Raw genomic sequence first — 23,121 nt, 5'->3', positions numbered from 1 at the left:
TAAAAAGATTTAAAGTTAACTTATATTTGTATACCTATATTTTCATAAAATTAAAAATTATATGTGTTAATAAACTTTTGGCCCGCTAAGAGCATTTGATATTTTTTGTGGCCCTTCAATAAAAAAGTTTGGAGACCCCTGCTGTATACCAACAACAGTGATATAATAATAATAATAATAATAATAATAATATGAGTTTATCGCGACGTATCGTTGCATATTGGTAAGTTGTATCTGTGAAATTTGAGAGAAATACAAACGATATATTACAGTACAGAATTATCTTGGTTCAAGGATCAGGTTGTTATTGATGGCGAACAGCATAAAACCTTCCAACGATACTATCCTACACTTGTTTTACGTACACACGAAGCATATAAATCGAGTCCAATATGTCTGTTGACCCTTAGTTATTTTATTAGTCAACGATAATGGGCTATATATATATATATATGGGTGTGTGTATCCGAAACAGACAATTATATTTCGAACGTCCACGGTTTGATTTAGAAGAAAAATGTTACAATGTATGTGGTAAAAATAAAAAAATAAAATGTGTAAGTAGAGAAAACAAGACCAGTGCCGACGGGGCTGACAATGTTATTATCCGTTGATCAATATAGACATAAATATGTATAAATATATATATATATATATACGTATACTTACGAATTTAAAATATCATATCTTCCCCTCCCACCCCATCCCAGGAAAATCCCCAACCCGATTCGTCTGAGCGCGTTGGATGTGTGTTTATTTACTCGGCGGTCGTGACAAATTCGTCGCTTTATTCGGAGTCGAATTTGCAAGTAATATACGGAACGTCTCCTGTACACAATTATTTGGAGTGGATTTTTCATTTTTTAATATCGGAGACCAAAAGTCGTAAATCAGTGCATAAACAATTTTTTTTCTGGTATCATTTTTTATATGTAAAAAACTAATAAATCGCTTTCGAATTTTATGAGTGAAATGAAATTAAAATACGTAAAATATAAATAGGTGAATTATACAAAGTTAAAAATAAATTATACCTAATAGAAACACTTGGATATTTTTTTAATTTTAGCTATGGATCATAATTGTATTTACCTACTGTAATAATAGTAATTATTATTACACAATCCATTCAGATGTATGCACAATAAGTATATGTGATAATAGAAGAGAAAAAACATGGAGATTACACGAATAAGAACCAGCCATTAAGAACAATTAGCTTGGGATTTAAAGGTTAAAGAAAATTAAATCGAAAAATCTGAGACGGTTTTCTTACTAGTCTGCAACCACGATGTAGGTAAAATGTTTTACCTACATCGTGTCTGCAACGAAGATTTTCAGAGAGTGACAGTTGTTTTAAATATTCTAGAAATAAAACATTAGTAAATGCAATTGTTTTTTTTTTAACAGATAATGAATATTTTGAATAATTAATTTAGTTAAAATAAGAGTTCTGCTAATATTTTCTACAGTTTTCAAAAGTTTCCTATAGAAAACCATTATGCAATATTTGGAAATATTACATTTTAATCCTTTTAACTGCAAGGGCTAGAGTAAAATTTCAAATAGAACTAGATTTCGGATAAATCCGATAGTAGTAGAATAAATAATAATATTACGACGTATAATCTAATTTAATGACTAATGACAGTCAAATCTGCTTATGTAGCCAAATATATGTAATAGTGTAGGTGGGTCTGACTTGGGTGACTTGGATGATGTTATTGAATTCGAATTTTGTATTCGAATACTGACGTTCTTCTATGTTTGTAACTTATATAATATTATGATGTTAATTATTTCATACCACCCAACGTGCGTGCAACAATAATGGTTATTATTTTTATTGAACTGTCGACAAGAATTAAAAAGGTCGCTGTTGTGGTTATCATACTCCTCTCTCTGGTTGCCACACTATCGACTTTTTCAACCAGCCCATTTTACGTATTATATTATTATAATTATTTATTGAAACTAATTAATAACGGCAGCTTAACTTAATAACCGTATGAATTTCAACTTGTTTTACCTATTTCAGTATATATAGGTAGATGCACCTATATTCTAATGTTATAAAGTGGTGGGTTAATGTAATATTAGCAAAATGTAAATATTTAATAGTATTATATAACCATTAAAACGAGACACAAAATAATCCACGTGGGAAAGAAAAGTCGTTTTCATGTGATGTTTGTGTAAAATAATTGTAAATAAATAATAATTTATTCACGTTTATTTATACACAAACAAAAAATATGTGTTTCGCACATAAACCAAATAAAGTAAATGTATCATTTTAATTTATATAAAACAGATAATATACCTATGAAATAGTATTGTTATCCAAAGTTTAAGTCGTTGGATATGTGCAATGTTTTGATTAAAAATTACCCTTGGTTCTTTAAATCCTGAATTTTTTATTCTTTTAAACTGTTTTTCCAAATTGTCTATTAAACTTTACTTTAAAGTGCAAGTTGCATCCCAAGAAAGGCACCTAATTTATTTCAATTATATTCATTAATAGTTACTTATTTCTAAATAACCTACCAAAAAATTTAAAAATGAAAAGTACCTAATACAATTATTGTATACATTGTCGTCTAAAAATGTTAAAAATCTGTTACTTATCTGAAAATGAAACTCAAAGAGTATAATATTTTTTATGTCTACTATCTAAAAACAATCGACTAGCTACAACGGTCCAATGATTATAATCTAAGTAGGTAGGTACATAGGAAATTAAAAATTATCAATATTACTAAAATACTAAATAATAAGTTATTGTTAGCTTAATATATTTCAATAACATTATATATGTTTGACAGTTCACATCAGTCATTCAGCCATCATAATAATATTATAGACATTTTTAAATTGTTTCTATTAAAAATAAATTGTAAGTACAAAATATTGGATGTTATTTATAACGATTCGTTTTATATTGTATTGTGCGCCGCGTATAAATATATCCCAGCATACAAACGTCGTTGTATCATGCGATAAATATAAGTGTGTGTGTGTGTGTGTATGTGTGTGTGTGTGTGTGTGTGTGTGTGTGTGTGTGTGTGTGTGTGTGTGTGTGTTATATGCACTCCTAAAATATGTGGATTAGTTTCCATCGTAAAAATGACGATAATAATTTATTATTTGACATCGGATGTGTATTACTGGCAAGAATAATGTACAATAAATCGTATAAGGTAAAATTCAATTGAAAATTTCCAGATGTATAATACAGTATTACTACCTACATCCATTTGTGCGAGTGCAGTAATATATTATAAATGATGTTCTTAATGTACGAGAAATCATGTGACGGGCAAAGTATACGCGCGAGTTGATCAATAACTCAAATGACAACCACAGAAAATTGTCTACGATCAAACTCACAAGCAAATCCATATTGGTATTTACCAGTTCGCAGAACTGGTAGTGGTATACCGGTACATTGGTAGGGGTATTCAATGGGCGATATCGATAAATGTTGTATTCACCAAGTATATACATCGCGCCATAATGGGTTATAAGTGCTTAAACCGTAGGTATATAATACAAATATTTAATTTATGCTTATACCCTGCAGGGATAAGCTTTGAAAAATGTGCGATTTAATATTATTACTACAGCCTTAAAATATAGCCAATTATAAGTATTGTGAAGTATGCTTTAAAAATCGTTAAAAAACGATTGACTGACGATTGTTAACTGAAGCGTCAACTAAAAAAACTTAAAATAGATTATATTTCGGAAATAGAAAATATATCTAAAACAGAATATTTTATGATAATAGTGTCAACAAAAAATATATCGACAAAATTAATACAGATAAGAAGTCGACTGGAAAACATGATAAGCGGTTTGGTATTAAGAAACATATCGAAAAAACTACGTAAATTATTCGAGCAGTGAAAATTGATAGACATGAAAAATCAAATTTTATTTGCAGTTTTTCACATAATATTATCTAAAAGAAAAATTACATAAAAAATTTTAATTCATAAAATATATGGCAAACATAAAATTAAAAAATTAAAAACAATTTATAGACATGTCAAACAATGTAAAATTGGAAACTAAAGTCTAGAACAGACGTATAAATACGTACAATGTAATAAGAATAAATAAAATGTATAATTATTCTTAGTTGTTATATCGTAAAACAAATCTTTACCCTACTCTACTACATTGCTTGGAATTGTTTGAAAAAATATGTAAATGCTAAACTCAGTATAGTAGCATTGTAGTATTAGTAGGTAGTAAAGTGTACAAAGTACTCTACTAAGTAACATATCCGTACAAAATCATTATTAAGTTGCCAACAGCAGGAGAACGATTCGAAGACGTATACATATAATATAATCGGTCTGTTGATTTAATAAATTGTATAATATATACAATGTTGATTTCAATAATATTGTAGTTACAATATTTTTTGTATGACGTTACAAATGTGAATTTAGATGAAATTGAAGTGACTGTTAGTAACCTAGTTGAAAATATTATATAATGTCTGAAGACATAGGTACAATGCGAAATTCAATCACATAATTGAGAATAAATAATAGAATGTAATTTATACAATTAAATGTAGTACTGTATTTGTACAACAAAAATATGAATATAATATACATATATATATATATATAGGTATAGTTAATTATTAATAAACAATTAAAATGGAATTGAGTGCGGTCGTTGAAGAACTGTCCGCCAAGTTATCCATGTCAAAAAAATATATTCAATTAAATGCAAAGTATAAAATAGTACAATAATATTATATTATATTATGAATAACGATGATAATAATATCACATAATGTGATAGTATAATATAAAAGTATTATTATTATAACAAGTAACAACTATATTATGAACTATTCATATTATCTTAAGTGTGCCATATTTGAAGAACGGTCATGTGCAAACGGATTCATTATGGTAATAATATTATGTAGGTACCTATACTATCGTTGTACACTTGTACACGTAGATGCAATATTGTAACCTCCAAGATATGTATACCTATATATTACTAGGTATGTATATATTATTATAATATACATATTCGAGAACCGTCGGAATACAAATGCGTTTAATTCTAATCTACAATATGTCTTATTACAATAATAGAACACAAACACGAAGAGCACGCGGTTAAGGAGCTTTGCGGCGACTTTGGCGCGGATTATATTCGGCTGGGCGTTGTGCTTGGATTGGCGCGTATAATAATATTATATAAACACGACGACGGGCTTGAGGGATGGTCGGTTGGTGCAGGATGGTCGGTGCGGCGGGTGGTGGCGGGGTGAGGCGTAGGCACTGCGAAAATAATAGAAGAAAATAAGAAGAAAGTCATACGGCGTACTATATATCCGTAAAGAACTTCGCGTGGGGGTATTCGAAGCCATTAATCACATTACGGGCAGGAGCGATAAGAGGCGACCGAAAAACAGACTGCGCGCGCGGTACTAGAATTGATTAAAACGTTTTATCATTGTCAGAATTTTTCACGTGGCGGTCAAAAGCCGCCGAGACACGGCCGACCGTTATTACAGGTTCCAGAGTATTATTAGGATTATTGTTCATAATTCGGCCTTTTAGACATAATGAAATCCAACTGTCCGCCACGCCACCTCTGCTGTGTAGTTTGTATTTTATTGTATTACGGGTAGGTGTACGACGATATACGCCACCGATGGTTTTCACCGCCCCGGTGGCGTTGTCACTCCTTTCCTCTGCAAGTTCATATAATATACAGGGTAATTCACCCCCCAACCATGCTCAACCCTTTCGTCAATAATACGCAGTTATTCGAAGTCTGATTTTCCAAATTTTTAAATATACTTATGAACCATATTTTCAATTTCTTGAGAATTTTTGTATCGCTTAAGGTACAATCTTCTGTGGAGATACAGACTTTTGTTTTTCAAAAAAGATCCCCTCTTATTCTTATCTTAATTATTCATTTGTTTTTCTGTAAATGTTGACGTATAAAAATCAAAATTCGATATTATTAATATTGAGTTATTTAACATTGTGTACGAAGGATAATGGATCCTTGGAAGATATGGGGGCTATAATGATTTGAACATTCTATCAATTAATATATTATGAATTAATATACACTAGAACTACAGTATGCATCTATTTAATATTTTTGTAAAACAATTTTTTTTTTAAATTGTATTATCTTTTGTATAAGCGTTTTAATAACTGAAATCTGATCGTTCGAATTTTGATTTAACTACATCAAAATGTACAAAAAAATTAACCCCAAATAATACTTATTATATTAAAAAGCGGGGGTTCTTATTTGAAAAACCACGAAGTTTGTATCGTCAACAGAGCACTCCCTTAGGTATTATACAAAAAATCTCAAGAAATTTAAAATATACATAGTACATACTCTTAGTATATTAAATAATTCCAAAAAAATGATATTGAGCATGGCTGGTGAATCACTCTGTATATACCGACCAGCGCGTGCGATAATAATATTATTACGACCCCGACCCTAACCTGTAAGTACCTGTGCTCGTGCGCGCACATGATCATCATAATATGACATAAACCGACGGCCGTCAAATCGGCACCATGGGAAACAGTGTCATGTCACCGTGGTTCGAGGAAAACACCAACGCATGCGCAACTTGTCTCATGAAATCGTTGAGATTATTGTAAACGAATAAATCTGAATAATACAATATTCCGACATCCTATCAAAAACAGAGGAAAATTATTTTTTGTTTTCTTAAGACGAAAAAAAAAAAAACTTAAATTATGAACTTTTTGTGGTCATAATGTGGTTTTAATGAATTTATCGCAATTATTCTGTACCCACAGTGGTAAATTTAGGGGGGGGGGGGGTTTGAGTTCAGTGTTTTTGAAGATTCGGAAAACGTTTTTTTTTCTAGCGGTGTACATCGAATTTCGTAGTAAATTAACTTTACCACTATGTCTTAAATGCAAGATTTAATTGAAGCACTTATTAATCGAGATAAATACGAACTGTTGTAACTTGTAACTTGTAATCGTCTTACAATGAAAAGACTGCACGCCTAGTTTATTATCATATTCAACGGGCTGACCATACTTTCCGTTTAAAACGTAATTGTATCTTTTTCGAAAAGGGTATCGTATTGGTCCTGACAAAATATTACCAATAGTTAGTACCTAAGTTCTTATTTAGTTTCCATTAAGTTACACTTAAACGTCATACGAATAAATAAAAAAAATACGATCGTATATACTACTATACTACTATGGTTATTATAAAAATTAAATGTCCAAAATAAACTTTAGACCTAATGGTAAAACCTCATATTACTGTTTTATACTTTTATAATATTATGGTCACACCGGTGAAAATATTGGAGCGCAGTAGTCGTTTAAGATCCCCTCCGTATTAACCACGCACGAAGTTTAGGATAACGATTTTAAAACACTTTTTATAACGTCGCTTCAAGAAATAAAAATAATTTAGTGGACACGTACGTCACCAGCCACACACACATTATAATATAACCATAGGCGCAAATAGGGGGGATTTAGGGGCTAAGCCCTCCCAAAAATGTCCACAGTCCCCCCAAACATTTCCTACGTTTTGTTTTAAGCTTATTCAATATTATCAAAATAAGGCTTTAGCCCCTCCCCCCCCCCCCAAATCCCAAACGCTATTTATGCCTATGAATATAACATAAAATGTATTAATTATTTTTGAATACTACTCGTTTTAAATGTTTATGGCCGTCAGCCGCACTCACCTCCGCCGCAAGACACCGAACAGCCAGTGCCCATCTTGCCCCAGTGGTGTAAATCCTTCGAACACGACGTACCATCTCCACCGCAGACTCCACATTCGTCCACGCTGGCCTTTGATCCGATTTCTAAATTGCAGCCAACCCTCTGTGGACAATAATATAACGTACACGATGCTTTAACATGGTTTTCGTGGAAGGTAAACTAATTATTGCTGTCGTAAACATGTTAAAATGATATATTACAGCGAGGAACTGCTTTAGGGATTTTGAACCCAAAAGTCGTATAACATCATATACAATTACACGAAGTATCTAATAATAAATAAAAAAACCTAGTCGTTAAATATAAAATACTAATGTAATCTACTAATTTAATTTTAAGCTATTCGCTGTATTTTTTTTTCTGTTTTCTCCGATGGCTGTTGTTGCCTTTAATGTACTTAAAAAAAAAACAAAGCGAGGTCCACACTTAGTTATCGTGAAGTGGAGTTCAAACGCGGTTTATTCGTATTATTATATTATTTGTAGGTTAGGGTTAATAGTTGAGTTTAAACTATTATAATTTATTTATAATCCCATCGTCCTCGTCATTGCCATTGTTTCGTACTGGTTTGACTCCAACGACAATCACAAATAACGAGACATGGAGCTTTCACAATATCAAATCGAGACTAGCTTACTACGGTTTTGATAATCACGAAATTAAAATGTAATTCAATCGGTCGTTTTGTGTTTACGATGAATTATTTTTTATATTATTGTACTACAGCGTTGAGAGGAAAAATCAAACTTGATCACAAGCGGATGCGGGTCGATGGAACTTTAGTGTGATACTATGATTATATAGCCTTAGAACTAAAGCGGCACTTAAGATTAGGTCAACAAAATATATTGTGCAATTATTGTTAGACATACATATTATTACAGATCATGTAATTTCCAAGAAATGCTAATTTTGAACTCGAGTGAATAATATACTGCGCACAGATTTATAGAGAACTACTTTACCTATTATTCAGGTTTTATTAAATAATCAGCTGACATCTTGCACATAATATCAGGTCAGGTGCATTAAGTAGAGTGAGTGTTTAAACAAAAAAAGTTAGTATTTTATTATTTATACGATTTTAAAATCTCCTTTTACTATCCGTCTGTCATCACTCGGATGGTAATTAAAAATACAATAAACTCATTTTTTTTTAAACTATGATAAGTTAATAATTTCAGCGTACCTATACTTGATATTTGAATACAATACAAGGGCGCCCGCAAAATGTTCACCGGGGGGGGGGGGGGGGGGGGGCAAGGTGTATATTATACATACCCATAATATTTAGATATAGTATTTTATAGTTTCATTACAAACTTATAATATACAAATATTGGCAAAAAAAGCGGGGGGAATAGCCCCTCCCGACCACCCGTGGGCGCCCTTGATACAATATTGCATATTTGGTAACTATTATTGACTTTTCGATCTCCACGTTAACTTAACTATAAACAGATCCAAGTGATTTTCCTGACATCGACTTACTTTGCACCTTCTGTGGTCTGGAAATCACAGTTATGGGAGCGCGCTTCTTTATATCAACGGTTCGCAAACTGTGGTACGCGTAGTAGCATGTAAAACACTAAATGGTGGTACGTGGAATAGCATGTGCTCAGTGCTGGCAGTATGGACAATTAATAAATAAATATATTTATTACCTAATGCGTTTGTAACGGATCCAATATTATTTTTGGTCTTTCGAGTACTAAATATACTGTTAAATGTACATGAATTATTATTTTTATACATTATTATTGTTAAAAATGTATTCCAATTTCGAATAATTATATTTTTAGTCATTAGTGGTACTTGACTGGTCCATAATGTACATAAGTAATAAATAAAAATTGAGAACTTCCGCGCTTTATATTTTATCAACTGCATGTACGCCATTTCCGGATCTCACCTGACAAACGCCGTCGATGCACATGTCCAACGAGCCCAGCCTGCACCTTGTGCCGTCTCGCACCCTCGGGGCCATTTCTTCCACTCGGCCTTTGGAGTCGACGCACATTAGTGTGCAAGGACTCTCCTCGTCGTAGTAAGGGTGCCATTCCACGGTTTCGCCGTCATACGGCTGGTCGTTGTAGGCCGAACACTGCACCGCTCGGAAATCCAATCCGTCAGGGCACGGCTGTGGCGGAAACAATAATTAATTAATAACGAAATGTACAATATAGATAATAAAATTTAGCAAGAAAAAAACCAAAATAGTATCGACGAAATATTATTGTAAAATTCTGTAACTGTTATTATTTTAGGGTTAGTGTATCTATGATTTATTTTTAGGTTATCCTATTGCACATATTATTCTCAGATAAAAACTTGTTTCATGATGTCTATAATATTGAAATATAAAAATGTTATTTTGCATACCTATAAGTATTTACATATTTTCCAAAATTCAGTATGTAGGTAGTAAGTTATATGAATGGGTATAATAGTGTATATTTTAGCATTTTTTATGGTTTAAACCACTTATTATATGGTTTTTGATACGAAAAAAAAATTAAGGTAACTAAAATTGAATCAATACGTTTGCATAATATCTTTATTTTATATAGATTATATGCAAATTATCGATAGTTTATTGTCATAGAATGTTCGATAGAGCTTGTCGATTGTAAAAATCATGTAGATATTCATTGGTCCAGACCGGTGTAAAATTATCCCACATTATACCTTACCGGGATAATGAACCATGTCAATGATGTATATGGTGCAAACATTCCGGTGCTTTTTTCCCGCACAGATTTGAACAAGCGAAATTTTAATATTATATTATGTTCATAATTTGTTGTCAATGTAACTTTCTTAATTAAGAATTGTATATTTTATTTAAATGTACCTACTTCTAATATATTGTAATTGACAATTATATATATTTTTTAAAACAACTTTTTTTATTTTTATTTTTTTCTATTAATTAACTCGCGGAAACTTAAGCCATTGGGTGCTTTTTAACTGTGGGGGAGGGTACTGTAGGTTTAACACGTATGTTTGTTAGTTTGGCAGATTTTTTTGTCGTCATCCGTAGGTATCAGCCATGCCCGGTTGGGCCACCAGCACTTCTCTCCGGACATCGTGACTTGCCCGAAGAAAAATGCCACCCGCAGCCAAGGTTTTGAACCGACAGCGTCGCAACCGATTTGATTTTTATTAAATAACTAAAATAATTATTTTGTCTATGTACTTATAATTTATCTATTTTTATTAGGCATAGCTTACACTCAATAACTAATTTTAATTTGTATACTAAATTAATATTACTACCTATTATTACCTATACACGATATTAACGACTATATAATATATTATACCAAGTACTTATTCGTACTCGTAATAATTATTATAGAAATGGAATTTATTTCCGTACAAATAAACAAATAAATAAATAAAAACGGGAGCGCCCCGAATGAACGACGGTTTGAAATTGCAATTATTGTTGGCGTGCGCGATAGAGAGATGGTTTTGACGTCTGGCGATAGGTTGAAAACACCCGGGAAAGTCATGCGGGCTTTGCGAAACGAGTCCACTTTAAAATCGCATTCGATCACTGTTGTCGTTGTCGTTGTCGTTGTCGTTGCGCGTGTTTCCAGACTGCCCCCACCGGTGCTACGAAATTTACGACTACCCGTAATGTCGTTCAAAACTAAAGTATATTATATATATATATGTATGTATGTATGTATGTATGTATAATATATAATATTTCTTTGCGCACGTTAATCGATATTTAAAAAACAATTTGTACACGTACAAAGGAAAAACATTCGGAACAATGGAATATGTATTAAAATGGAGTAAACGTAGAAGTATGTATAGGTACTCACCATACTGTACTATAATAGTATAGTGAGTTGTTTTAATCTCAGAACGAAAAAGTTCTCGCGCAATAAATCACGACGTTAAAAACAAAGCTGAAAAAAGTTGGTTCATTTTCGCGTTTTTCGTTATAGCGTGCGTACGCTGAAATTAGTTTATACAAGTCAATATACGTGTCGAAGGCGACGGCCTTACTGAAAATAGGTTGATTTTCAGTTTTTTCTTAGACATAATATATTTTTGAATAATATTATGTCATAGTACAAAATACAATTATAACCTGCAGCAGCGCAGCATAATACCTAGATATTATATTATTTTCATAAGACGTTATAAAAATTGACTTTTATTATGACGTATAGGTTGTGAGATGTTTACGTTAAATAAAAACCGACATGTCAAAATATTATATTATCATGTATGATATAGCGGAGATATGTTAATACAATGTCTGATATAATATTATTATAATGTATATACGTATATATTATATATATTTATGTAAAAGTATTTACAGTTAGATATAGACTAAGGTATAATATTATGTCAATTAATTCTATGATTAGAAATAACTGAGAAGTGAGAACTTATAAAATACGTAAAGTTGAAAGTCAAAAATGTTTTTCCTTTAGTCTTTAGGTATTTACATGCTACGATTAACATAGGGTTAATATATATGGTACACATTAAAACAATTCCAGTAAGCTCTACATGACTGTGTTCCGATGAATCATTTGTGCATACGAACTCAAGATGATGACGACTTAAGCCGAAGGTACTTTAAAGTTTAAATTCGAACTTTTATCAATAATTCATCAAAATGCATGAGCGAAACAACAACAAAATCTTTATGTTACCCTATATTTTCACACCATTAAAATAAAACGTTGTATTATAAACCAGACAAATTTCTTATTAATGCTGGTTTTTTCTTTTTTTGCGTCATAAAACCAACTCAAATAATGTGCATAATAATATTTGTACACTTTATACTCAATTTGTAAAAACACGCACTTTGGGTCTACAAAATGGCGATGGCTATTCAAATACAAAATAAACATAAAAAATTCCGAAAGATTACGGCAAGAACAAAAAAACATCTATCTAAAGTGATGTTTTATGTGAAGAATGTATGACTACTGTCTACTGCGTTCAATATTGTAAATAGAGACAATTTTCATAAGTAACGAAAAGAAATAAAAGCCGATTTATTACACGATCATTGTCATTAAAAATGAATAAATTCGGTGTATTGAAGTGTATCAAGCTATATAAAGTCTAGACATGCATTATCAATAATTCAGCCATAATTCGTCTGTCAAATATTAAACAATAATAATAGTTCCACAAATGATTGTAGTAGGTCTTGTCCGTACGTAATAATAATGTCTTCCGCATTTAAATTGTATTTACAATTAAGTATTAGGTATTGACACCTGCAAAAGTCCAGAATAAAGTAAGTATTCTTCAATTACCTATATTTTTTCAAGACCAGGTAAAGACAATGGCCAAATGTCGTCAATAATAATATTATTAATACATTTTTAAGTCAGATCCCAAAACATATAATCATTAGGTATAATTATTAATTTATCCTACCAAATGTTAATTCTTTGGAATATGCACCATATAGAATTATAATTGATAAAACGTTTCGTATAGAAAAAACGAGTTTATATCAGAGTTATCTTCACCTTACAAACGCAAACATATTAGCAAATCGTTCGTTATGAATTATGAATAATCTATTTCACTCTTTTATGTTTAGTATCAGAGTGAAAAATTGACATATTATCAAATTTAAAAGTAAGAATATTACCCAGTGAATCTCCTAAGTTTTTTTTCGTATTTTAATTATAAATTGCGTTATGCTTATGATCATTTAAAACTGTAAATTGTCTATAAAATATAAAACGCTCATAATTTGCTTTAAAATTAAAATATTTGTAAAAAACCTATGATAATCACTAGATAATATACTTACTTTTAAATTTTATAATAGATAAATTCACTTTTTTTTATTTCACGATATTATTGATTTCTTTAACGTTATTCGTTAACCATGCCTACCTACGTTCTAAATGGAGACTCAACACGGAAAATTTGTTCAGAAAGTCTATTTGCCCTTTACAATATTATATAGTAGTAAAACTAAAAACAGAAGTCAAACTATCAAGTCAGTATCCCCATAATGGCGGAATCATATCAGCTAAACAGTCTATGTTCGTACCGACAAGTATATAATTTACTACAGATAAGTCACAGTTTAATTCTACAACACTTGGGGCCCGGGGATTAAAATAAAATATGATTTGGTTCCAATAACTATGAATGATTCACCTGGTCTTGTAGATTACCTTTTAAAATTAATGTCGTGCATTACATACGCAGAGGGTTTTGCAGTATAATAAATGACGTACAAAACATATTTGTGCACACTGCCGGGGAAACGGATGCCAAAATTACAACGAGCCAAACTCGTAATGAACAACGACAACCCGGAAAACCTATAGGTACTTGGAATCAAATCATTTATACGAAGATTGCATGACATTAGAATGTGGCCGAGGACATTGTTGAAAATTAATACAATTTTTTTTTCATCATCAGTTACAAAGTTATTGCTGTATTATTCACGTCATTCCCATGATGTTCGCATACCGCTATTATCTAGATAAACACAAGAACCCTGCATGGTAGTAACGTTTTTTTAGTCTGTACCTATTTAATTCGTTGACAAGAAACTATTATATTATGTAAGTATACGCCGTAGTTCTTGAATTTGAGGAGGGCGGAGTACCTCTTATTAAAAAAAAATAAATATTAGCGTACCTCTTTTAATTATATCCTAAATCCTAATCAATGAGAAATTTAAATCTTATAGGGTGTGCAATTTTTTTTTATTTTATCCATTCCCCTTCTATTTTAATTCCAAGCACCGATGCAATCATGCAATTATGTGTCAATCATTGCTTACTGATATCAGATTGCACCAGTGGCGTATTTAGGGGGGTGGCCCCCTAGGCCAGGGCCCATAGTGAAATTGCAGGTTCAATCAAACCATTGCATGTATATTTGCACTGTTTACAGTTTTTCACCATGATTAAGTTAGCCGGTTGATTAAAATCGTTTTTGAGGAATTAACAAGGAAATGTTATATTGTCAGTACTTGCTTTGATGTTAAATTCATAGTAAGATAACATCAAAATATATAAATGATACTGTCATTATTTTTAAAAAAAGAACCAAAAAATTAATTTTACATAGGAATTATAAAATTAAATTGCGCAATTTATATTTGTACTGTATATATTTAAATGTCATAATTATAACCACCCTAAAAAATGTATAATTATGGCCATGTTAGTCGTGTTATGCTTGTCTAGTGATGACTGATAAATCGGCCCATAGTGAATATAATTCGTATATACGCCACTGGATTGCACTTAATCATTTTATCATAACAATATTTAGTAACGTTTACCATGTTCTTTGTGAATCACAAGAAGAAAATTAAAACTACTTTGTTATTATTCTGTGATTGATAAAATACTATGCGTGTTTTTTGTCGGTACTGTTAATCATTATCGTCGAGTGAAAATTAAGTATAATATATAGATAGTGATAGTGCAATGAGAAAATATCGAGTCTTTAAATTCTAACAAAACTTAAATTATTTTTGTAATACAAAGAGGAAAAATATGATTTTATTTATCATAGTACTTAATAAATTACTGTAATTTCATAAAAATAAATACTTGGTTCACAAATATTTTTTAAAATACTGAAATTCTTTTTTTTTTTACAATAATTATTCCGACTTCAAATAAATACTGGTTTATTATTATTTCAATTTAGTATTGTTACGAAAACCTAAAAAGAAAACTACTAAAGTGCATTTAGTACAACCGTTATCGAATTACCTCCATGTTGCAGATTTTGTATCTGACGTGGTGACCTTTACAGCCGACCACTGCATTGCACCTTCGTAGTTGATAAGTGGCTCCGCCATCGCACGTTCTCGAACACGATGACCAATCGGACCAGGGTGACCATGAATTTTCATACTACCAAAAAAAAAAAAACGCATTTATTCCTCATTCAGTACAAATAGACTGATTTATATGCATATGTCTTAATACCATTATAAGTAAAGAGAATGGATTTATAAATGCACCAAAAGCAAGCCAAATATGCACTAATAATACTTTGTACCTATATATTATAGGTAAACACTAAAAAATAAAAATACTATAAACCTACTCGAATAAATTTTATCAAAAAAAAAAACACCATTTAATTCTTCATAAATCATACCTTATAAAAAACTATAAAACTTTAAAAAATAGATAATATCATAATACCGATCATGGTTTGAGCTCCAAGATCTGAATATATATATTTTTATTTTAGTAAATAGTTACCGACATCAAAACACCATTAAAGATAGGTTATAAGGATATAGTTCTTTAAAATCAAATAGATGCGTATCATAACTGTTGGATATTATATCTGGGTAATCCCTAACAATAGGCGCCTATATGGCCATATTAATTTATTTCAATATTAATCGAAAATATATATAAGACCTAAATTTGAATAATAATTATTTTTTAAGTCCTACAAAAATGTCTAGAAACATCTAAATGTTAATTAAAAGATGAAATATCTAGTTAATATCGTCTAATAAGTCCTTCAGATATTACAAGGTTGAAATATGCACTAAAAGTATTTAATTTTTTCATTCTTTATGCCATAAACCAAATCATGTGCTTATACTTATAGCATACCATATACGATCAATCAGAATAATAAATTATGAAATTACATATTATACAAATCCCCACTCTAATTATAACTTATCATACCAGTGGTTTCGTGACGGTTTTTTTTTGGGGGGGGGGCAGCCACTGGCATATAATATATTTATATATAGCACTGCGTGTTTGTATAACATTATATTCATAACATCTTAAATACACAAACATCGTAAACATTTATTTCTTCCTGAAATTTTGGTGAAGGGAGTAGCAGCCCGCTTTACCCATAGATACGCACTGCTGTACCGTACAATATGTTTTTTTATTATTATAATATTATAGTTTAGTATGCAGTGATGAAATATATTTATAGCCCTCGTCGTTGTATATGGCTATAATATAATAACACACCAGAGGGTAATTCACCGACCATGTTCACCCCTATTATTTCCTTCATTATGCATTTGTTTAAACCCTGACTTTCGGTATTTTTGTATACATTTAAAAATATGGTATTTAAGAGCACCTAATTAAAAATTCTAAAAATCAGAATTTCAATAAATACGTTTTTAAAGGAACATTAAGAATTTGAGCATGCTATTGATGTGTCATATCTCATAATGTATAATATCGTACGTCACATAATGATTATCATAATATTATTATCCCCTATATAATAATAATTATAATAATGATATTATTGATATAATGTCATAATAATACGTTTCTGTTTGTAATAGTAATAATAATAATATGTTTCGATCTGTTTATATACTATATATATATATATATATATATATATATTATGTCGAATTAAAATCGTTACATATAACGCTTTAGATATACCAAACCTACCAAACCTATACACTCGAGAGATGCGACATAAATTAAATATTGCAGAAATACGCCCGAGAGAATCGATTAGTGCCCCATTTATAATTCAGTCATCCGAACAGTCCAAACTTCAAATGTGACGTGTTGTCGTATATGTGCACTTTATATACCCGCTGTCAACTGCTGCCACTGTATAATATGTACCTACGGTATATAATGTATATATATATATATATATACAGTCGCATCACTGTGACTCTGAAATTCGTCCCAAAATGCGCTTCAGGTGTATAGTAATAATAATATTATTATTATTATATGCGTATAATACACGCGCGCGTAGGTTGCGAAATGAAATATGCACGTAAAATCAGGAGCTTACGGTGACGATAATAATAATATAATAATGGGAAATGGGGAAAAAATCTCGTTAATGAATCCGATGTGTCTGTAGGTATATTGTTATAATTTATTTAGCGTATACCTAACCTACGAATATATTATATTCGGTGCGCGCTCGGGCGAGAGAAAAATATAAATACCGTAAATATTAATACGCGTATATATTACGACCTCCTAGTACCTGCGTTATAAAGGTCGTTGTAAAAAAAAAAAAAAAAACTGACTGCGGAGGTACATTTATATAATATTAAATTTAATAACATGCTATAATGGATATTAAAACCTTAACACGGCTTAACTGCGTACGAACTACGAACGCCGCGCATGTACCTATATTTAGCAGTATTATTTATATACATATAATATATATAATATGGATTAGAAATAAATTACTTACGTCGTCCATGTAAGACGTGTTCGAGTTTGTTGCAGAGTTCCAAGCTCTGACCGTCGATAGTATTAACTGAAAAATAAAACGGAAAACATATCATAATATCACAATAAATAAATAAATATAATAATAATAGGCAGCAGCAGCACAGTATAGTGAAAAAGTTAAACGCGCGTAAGTAAAAAAATTTCTTTTCTCTTCATATATTATATAATATATAAAGACAGAAATCGCATCGATAAATAATTTTTTGCCGGAGGAGCTTTCATATAAGAGCAAAGTTTTCGGTTGTACGGGGTGTACCGCGGCTCCCGCTGCACAGCATTGGCAAAAGTATGCCGAAGAACAATAAAGAAGGGGAAAACAACTTTTTCTCTCTGTTTTTTGTTTTTTTTCACTCGCGTATAGGAAACATATATAATATGAAGACAAAAAATATATTTTATGATCGATGTACAATACACGTGTAGTGCGTGTGGCGGTGGTAGAAATTGTATTATATTCGCCATCCGATTTGATATTCCAGACGGAAGTAATATTTATTGCTGCTCGCGCCGCGATCTACCGAAAATCCCGAAACGGCTTCGCTGCGAAAACGCCACAGCGTAATACACCGTTTCATCGGCAATATTAAATGTACCTACGCTGTACACAAATATTATACTGTATCAGTCACTTAAATTACTGCATGTGATACTAATCCTTCCCTCGCACGCTCCGTTTCCGAATCCAAAACATCATCCTCCCCGATGTATTCAAAATATTATTGTATGAGTATAATATAATATTCCATAGTCGGGGACTTATAATCGAAATGATGAATTTCGATTTTAATTTAAATTTATTTAATTTATCGATATGTTTTGTTTTTTCTGATTTCATTATATTGTAATACCTACTTATTGAATTATTTAATGATTTTTAAAGTTTTTATAAGTTTTTTTTTTAGATTTAATGTATAATTTTTTTCACTATTTTGATTTTAATTTTTAATTACGAGACACCTGTTCCATATTCATCATTATAATATGCGTGGCTGTGAAACGGGCCTAGGAAAACGAAATATTAGTTATCACTTAATTGATTATTAACTACCGTTAGACAATATTATTTTTCGGCTATTATTGAATTTTAAATTTTAATTCATTTTTCACTAACCAACTGCTCAAAATCATTTTACAACAGAATGAATGCTAAAAACAAAGTAATAAGTACTTAAAAACTAATTTATATAGATATTAGGACAATATAATATAATATAGGACAAACATTGTATAAGGAAAATATATAAAAAATTTAAATTAAAAAATAGTCATCATTATTATTAACTTTTAAGTTAGATAATGCTAAAAAGATGAAATAATAAAAAAAATTAAATTTAAATTTGAGTTTGTTGTTTAATAATATAGTGTGATTTAACTACTTTTATATAAAAATAATAAAACATTTAAGCAATTTAACATATTTTTTTTTTGTGCTTTAATTTTATCGGTTTTTAACAATTATTTTTGAAATGTTGTAGGTAGCTGTGTAATTTATGGCAAAAAAAAAACGCAATTACACAATAAGCGGACTACTGTTTTTCTTTTCACAATGGTTACAGCACTATAATTTTGATGTAAAATTACTATATTATATTAAGGGGACTTCATACACCCGCTTTTTAAAAGGTTGTAACTTTGGAAGTATGTAATTTTAACAAATTAAAACCGAACAAATATTAGAATGTGTTCGAAATCATTTACAACGGAACAACACACTTGTGGTCCTAATAAGTCGGTAGAGATACCTACCACTCTTGGCACATTAAAAAGAATAATAATTGTTTTGTGCAAACTAACTCCTTTCAATTTAATATATTGAATTCATATTTATATTCGTCTGTTCAATGTGACGTTTTTGTTGGTTAGATATTTAACACTTTCTCTAAGCACTTTCTTTGTATTTCATTCGATTAAGCGTAAACTTTAAAGGGAAGCATATAATATTTGCAAATAAATTATACATTTTGTACTATAAAAAAAAATAAAAACAACCACAAAGTAAGAGTTCTGTAACGTTTATTGTAAAAAAAAAAAAAACCAAGAAAATTGTGAGGATACAAGTGGTGACACAGAGATTCCAACAAGCATTGTATGTTCATACTTTAAAATACACTATTATAAGTTATAATATACGAAATTTAATTTTTTTTCCTTTGAATTTTGTGTGTACAATTTATTAATGACGAAATTCATTACTGAAAATAACAGCAGCATTATTAGTTACAATAATAATATAATGATGTATTGTTTTTATTGCATATTGATCGAACTGCATAATATTATGACAAAAAAACAACGCACTATAAATGATATATTTATTTTGTATTTAATTAAAAAATACACTGTCACTATCATACACATTATCGCGCGCGGGAATGTCTTGTGCATAGTAATATTTTCGTTTGATATTGTTTATTATTTACTATTTAGTATTTATATAAGGCTGTCATGTATAGATTACATAGGCACACTACTCGCCTTTTGGGTCGGACTACGGTAAATGTTTATTGGTGATATAATAATATTACGCTGTATTCACGGCGTTTAATTCCGAACGAGAGATGAGCACCAACTGCAATGTTGTACCTACGTATTATATAATATCAAAATATAGTAATATTATAATGTGGACAGAGAGAGAAACGTTTAAACGTATACAATAATATATAAATTATAGAACACACAAGCACACCGGAAGGGGTTGAGTATACGACCGATGTAAGTTAGCGCCGCACTAATCTTATTTATTAGCATTATCCCATTTCTCTCTCCCTTCGGTCCTCGAATAATAATTGTAGTAATAGTACCTACTCTCATCTATTTGGATTTAATTGTGTAATACACCATCACCGCCACCACAATCGCCACTACCACCACAGCTGACGTGTCGTATATATACGCACTCCAGTGACGTATTCGATAGGAGATTTTTTTTTTGGGGGGGGGGGATGTTGGTCAAAATTAATACTTCGTATTTTAAAAACATTGTAATACATTTATAATACACTATAATTAGTAATCACCTATGGATAATGAGTATATAGAATAGTTAATCAGAGTCATAATGTAATTAATTCAAGGTTGGTAAACTAAATTTTTTAACTCGTCAAATTAAGTTAATATTGCTAAAATATTTGAAAATTTACTTTTCATTTTTTTCAACTTTTAGAAAGTACAAGTTAAATAGAAAAATAACTAAATTAAAACCAAGCATATACATATTAATAACTGAATACTTATTATTTACTGCAATCTACTATGCTAATGCACAATAAGCAGATTAAATAAAATAAGTAAGTAATAAATGTACACAAAAACAAAAATATAAAGTAAAAATAAAACATATACCTAAGAGTAATATTCAAATAACTGATTTACTCTTTTTAAGTGCAGGTCTACAGTACTTTTTACTTTGTGGTTTATCACTATTATATTTAGTATTATTGGACATCTATTATTTTGTCTGATGACTGATACTTGCTAGGTAAGTACTTATTATTTATTAAAACTGTTATGAAAAAATAAAAATAAAAATAACGAAACTCAATCAATTAACTAAAAAAATTACAAAACACCAAGACCAGAATGGCAATAATAAGCATACAACTAATAGTAGGTATTGCTAATGATTAAATTATAAAAAAATCAATAATAATAATAAAAAAAAAAATGTTGGCATTAACATTTTACATGATTAAAATGTCTATATAATATAATATATTGTTCAAAATAAAATATACTGATTTCATTTTGCAAAATACACGGAGAGGGTGTGTTAAATCATATAAAAATAAATATGACTTCCTAAATCATGATCGCCGGTAAATATCACTTCGTTATAAATAATTATTAACATGCCACCGACACACTCCATTTGATGGACCACCCCTAAACCGATCTAGATTCCATTTTTTTTTTTTATCAATATATGGGTAAATAGGTAATATATCAATATAATATGGGCTTTAGATATTTGAGCATTTCATTCAAATTATTATTTTTGAAATTTTGAGTACGTACTTATAAATTATAAAGACCATATTTTAAATACTTTGATTTTAATTTAAAAGTACGGATATCAATATATTTTTTATTATAAATTATGAAACAGACGATTTTTTTTTAATTTTGAAGATGTACGTATTTTATAAATTGAAACTCAAATAAGTAGTTTCTAAGTTATTAAACTTTATGTAGGTACTAAGGATAATACTCCATTATAATAATATAGATTTAAAAGATATAAGGACTATGAGGGTTTTTAAATTATAGTAGTTAGGAAATATATTTATTAACATTTTATAATTTGTAAAAAAAAAGTCGTAAGTACTATAGTAAATATTACATCTATTTTATGTTTTATGTAAAACCATTATTTTAGGGACTTTTAGTCCTTAGTATATAATAAAAAGTTTAAAAACTTAGAATCTATTCGCTCAAATTTCGATTAAGATACAACAAATTTTTCAAAAAAAAAAAAATCGAGTACCTACTCAGCAACTTAAAGTAAAATAGAGCAAATCTATTTTGAAAAAAGGCGTTTGTTTTGAAACAAGACACTATCCTTAAATGTTATAAGCATCTAAGTATTTTAATATTTGGGTCTAGTGGTAATTAAATGTATATTATTTTATAAATTCCTAAAACCATAGGTATAGTTTGAATTAATTCATTACTGATTAATTTGAAAGATAGTGGAGAATTGGCATGCTTTGTAATTCACCTTGTGCATTACAGTAGATACACAATTTTAGTCAACGTGTATGTGCAGTATTAAAATAAAAAACAAAAAACAAAAAACAAATCTCCAATGTTAAACTAGCTGAAGAATCGATAAGGTCGCTCTAGTAAGTAGTAATAATATAATACATCGATATACGGATAATATATTATTGGAATGGTCCGTGTTTGTACATGCACAACACGCGGATAATGCAAAACACGTGTACAAAGGACGGACGAGAAGAGATAAAAAGTACGATGTAAAAAACGATGTATTAAAATATTGTATACGTTATATTATCAGCAGCAGCAACAGCAGCATAAAAAAACGTTTT

The 23,121-nt window shown here is 30.1% G+C and overlaps 1 protein-coding gene across 4 annotated transcripts in view; it reads right to left on the bottom strand.

Moving 5' to 3' along the window:
* LOC100169530 (ADAMTS-like protein 1) overlaps positions 1 to 23,121 on the bottom strand; it is a 228,026-nt gene that overhangs the window by 104,795 nt on the left and 100,110 nt on the right. For all 4 annotated transcript variants that reach the window (XM_001949080.5, XM_008186382.3, XM_008186381.3 and 1 more), the window contains exons 3-6: positions 18,027 to 18,092; positions 15,557 to 15,700; positions 9,715 to 9,942; positions 7,763 to 7,904 (exon numbers count right to left, since the gene is read on the bottom strand). In XM_001949080.5, coding sequence (XP_001949115.2) covers positions 7,763 to 7,904; positions 9,715 to 9,942; positions 15,557 to 15,700; positions 18,027 to 18,092 — 580 coding nt within the window. The remainder of the gene's footprint in view (positions 1 to 7,762; positions 7,905 to 9,714; positions 9,943 to 15,556; positions 15,701 to 18,026; positions 18,093 to 23,121) is intronic.

The sequence above is a fragment of the Acyrthosiphon pisum genome, chromosome A1, assembly GCF_005508785.2.
Source record: "Acyrthosiphon pisum isolate AL4f chromosome A1, pea_aphid_22Mar2018_4r6ur, whole genome shotgun sequence".
Lineage (NCBI taxonomy): Eukaryota > Metazoa > Arthropoda > Insecta > Hemiptera > Aphididae > Acyrthosiphon > Acyrthosiphon pisum.
Note: the sequence above shows the minus strand (reverse complement) of the source record. Positions and strands in the feature narration are given on the sequence as shown.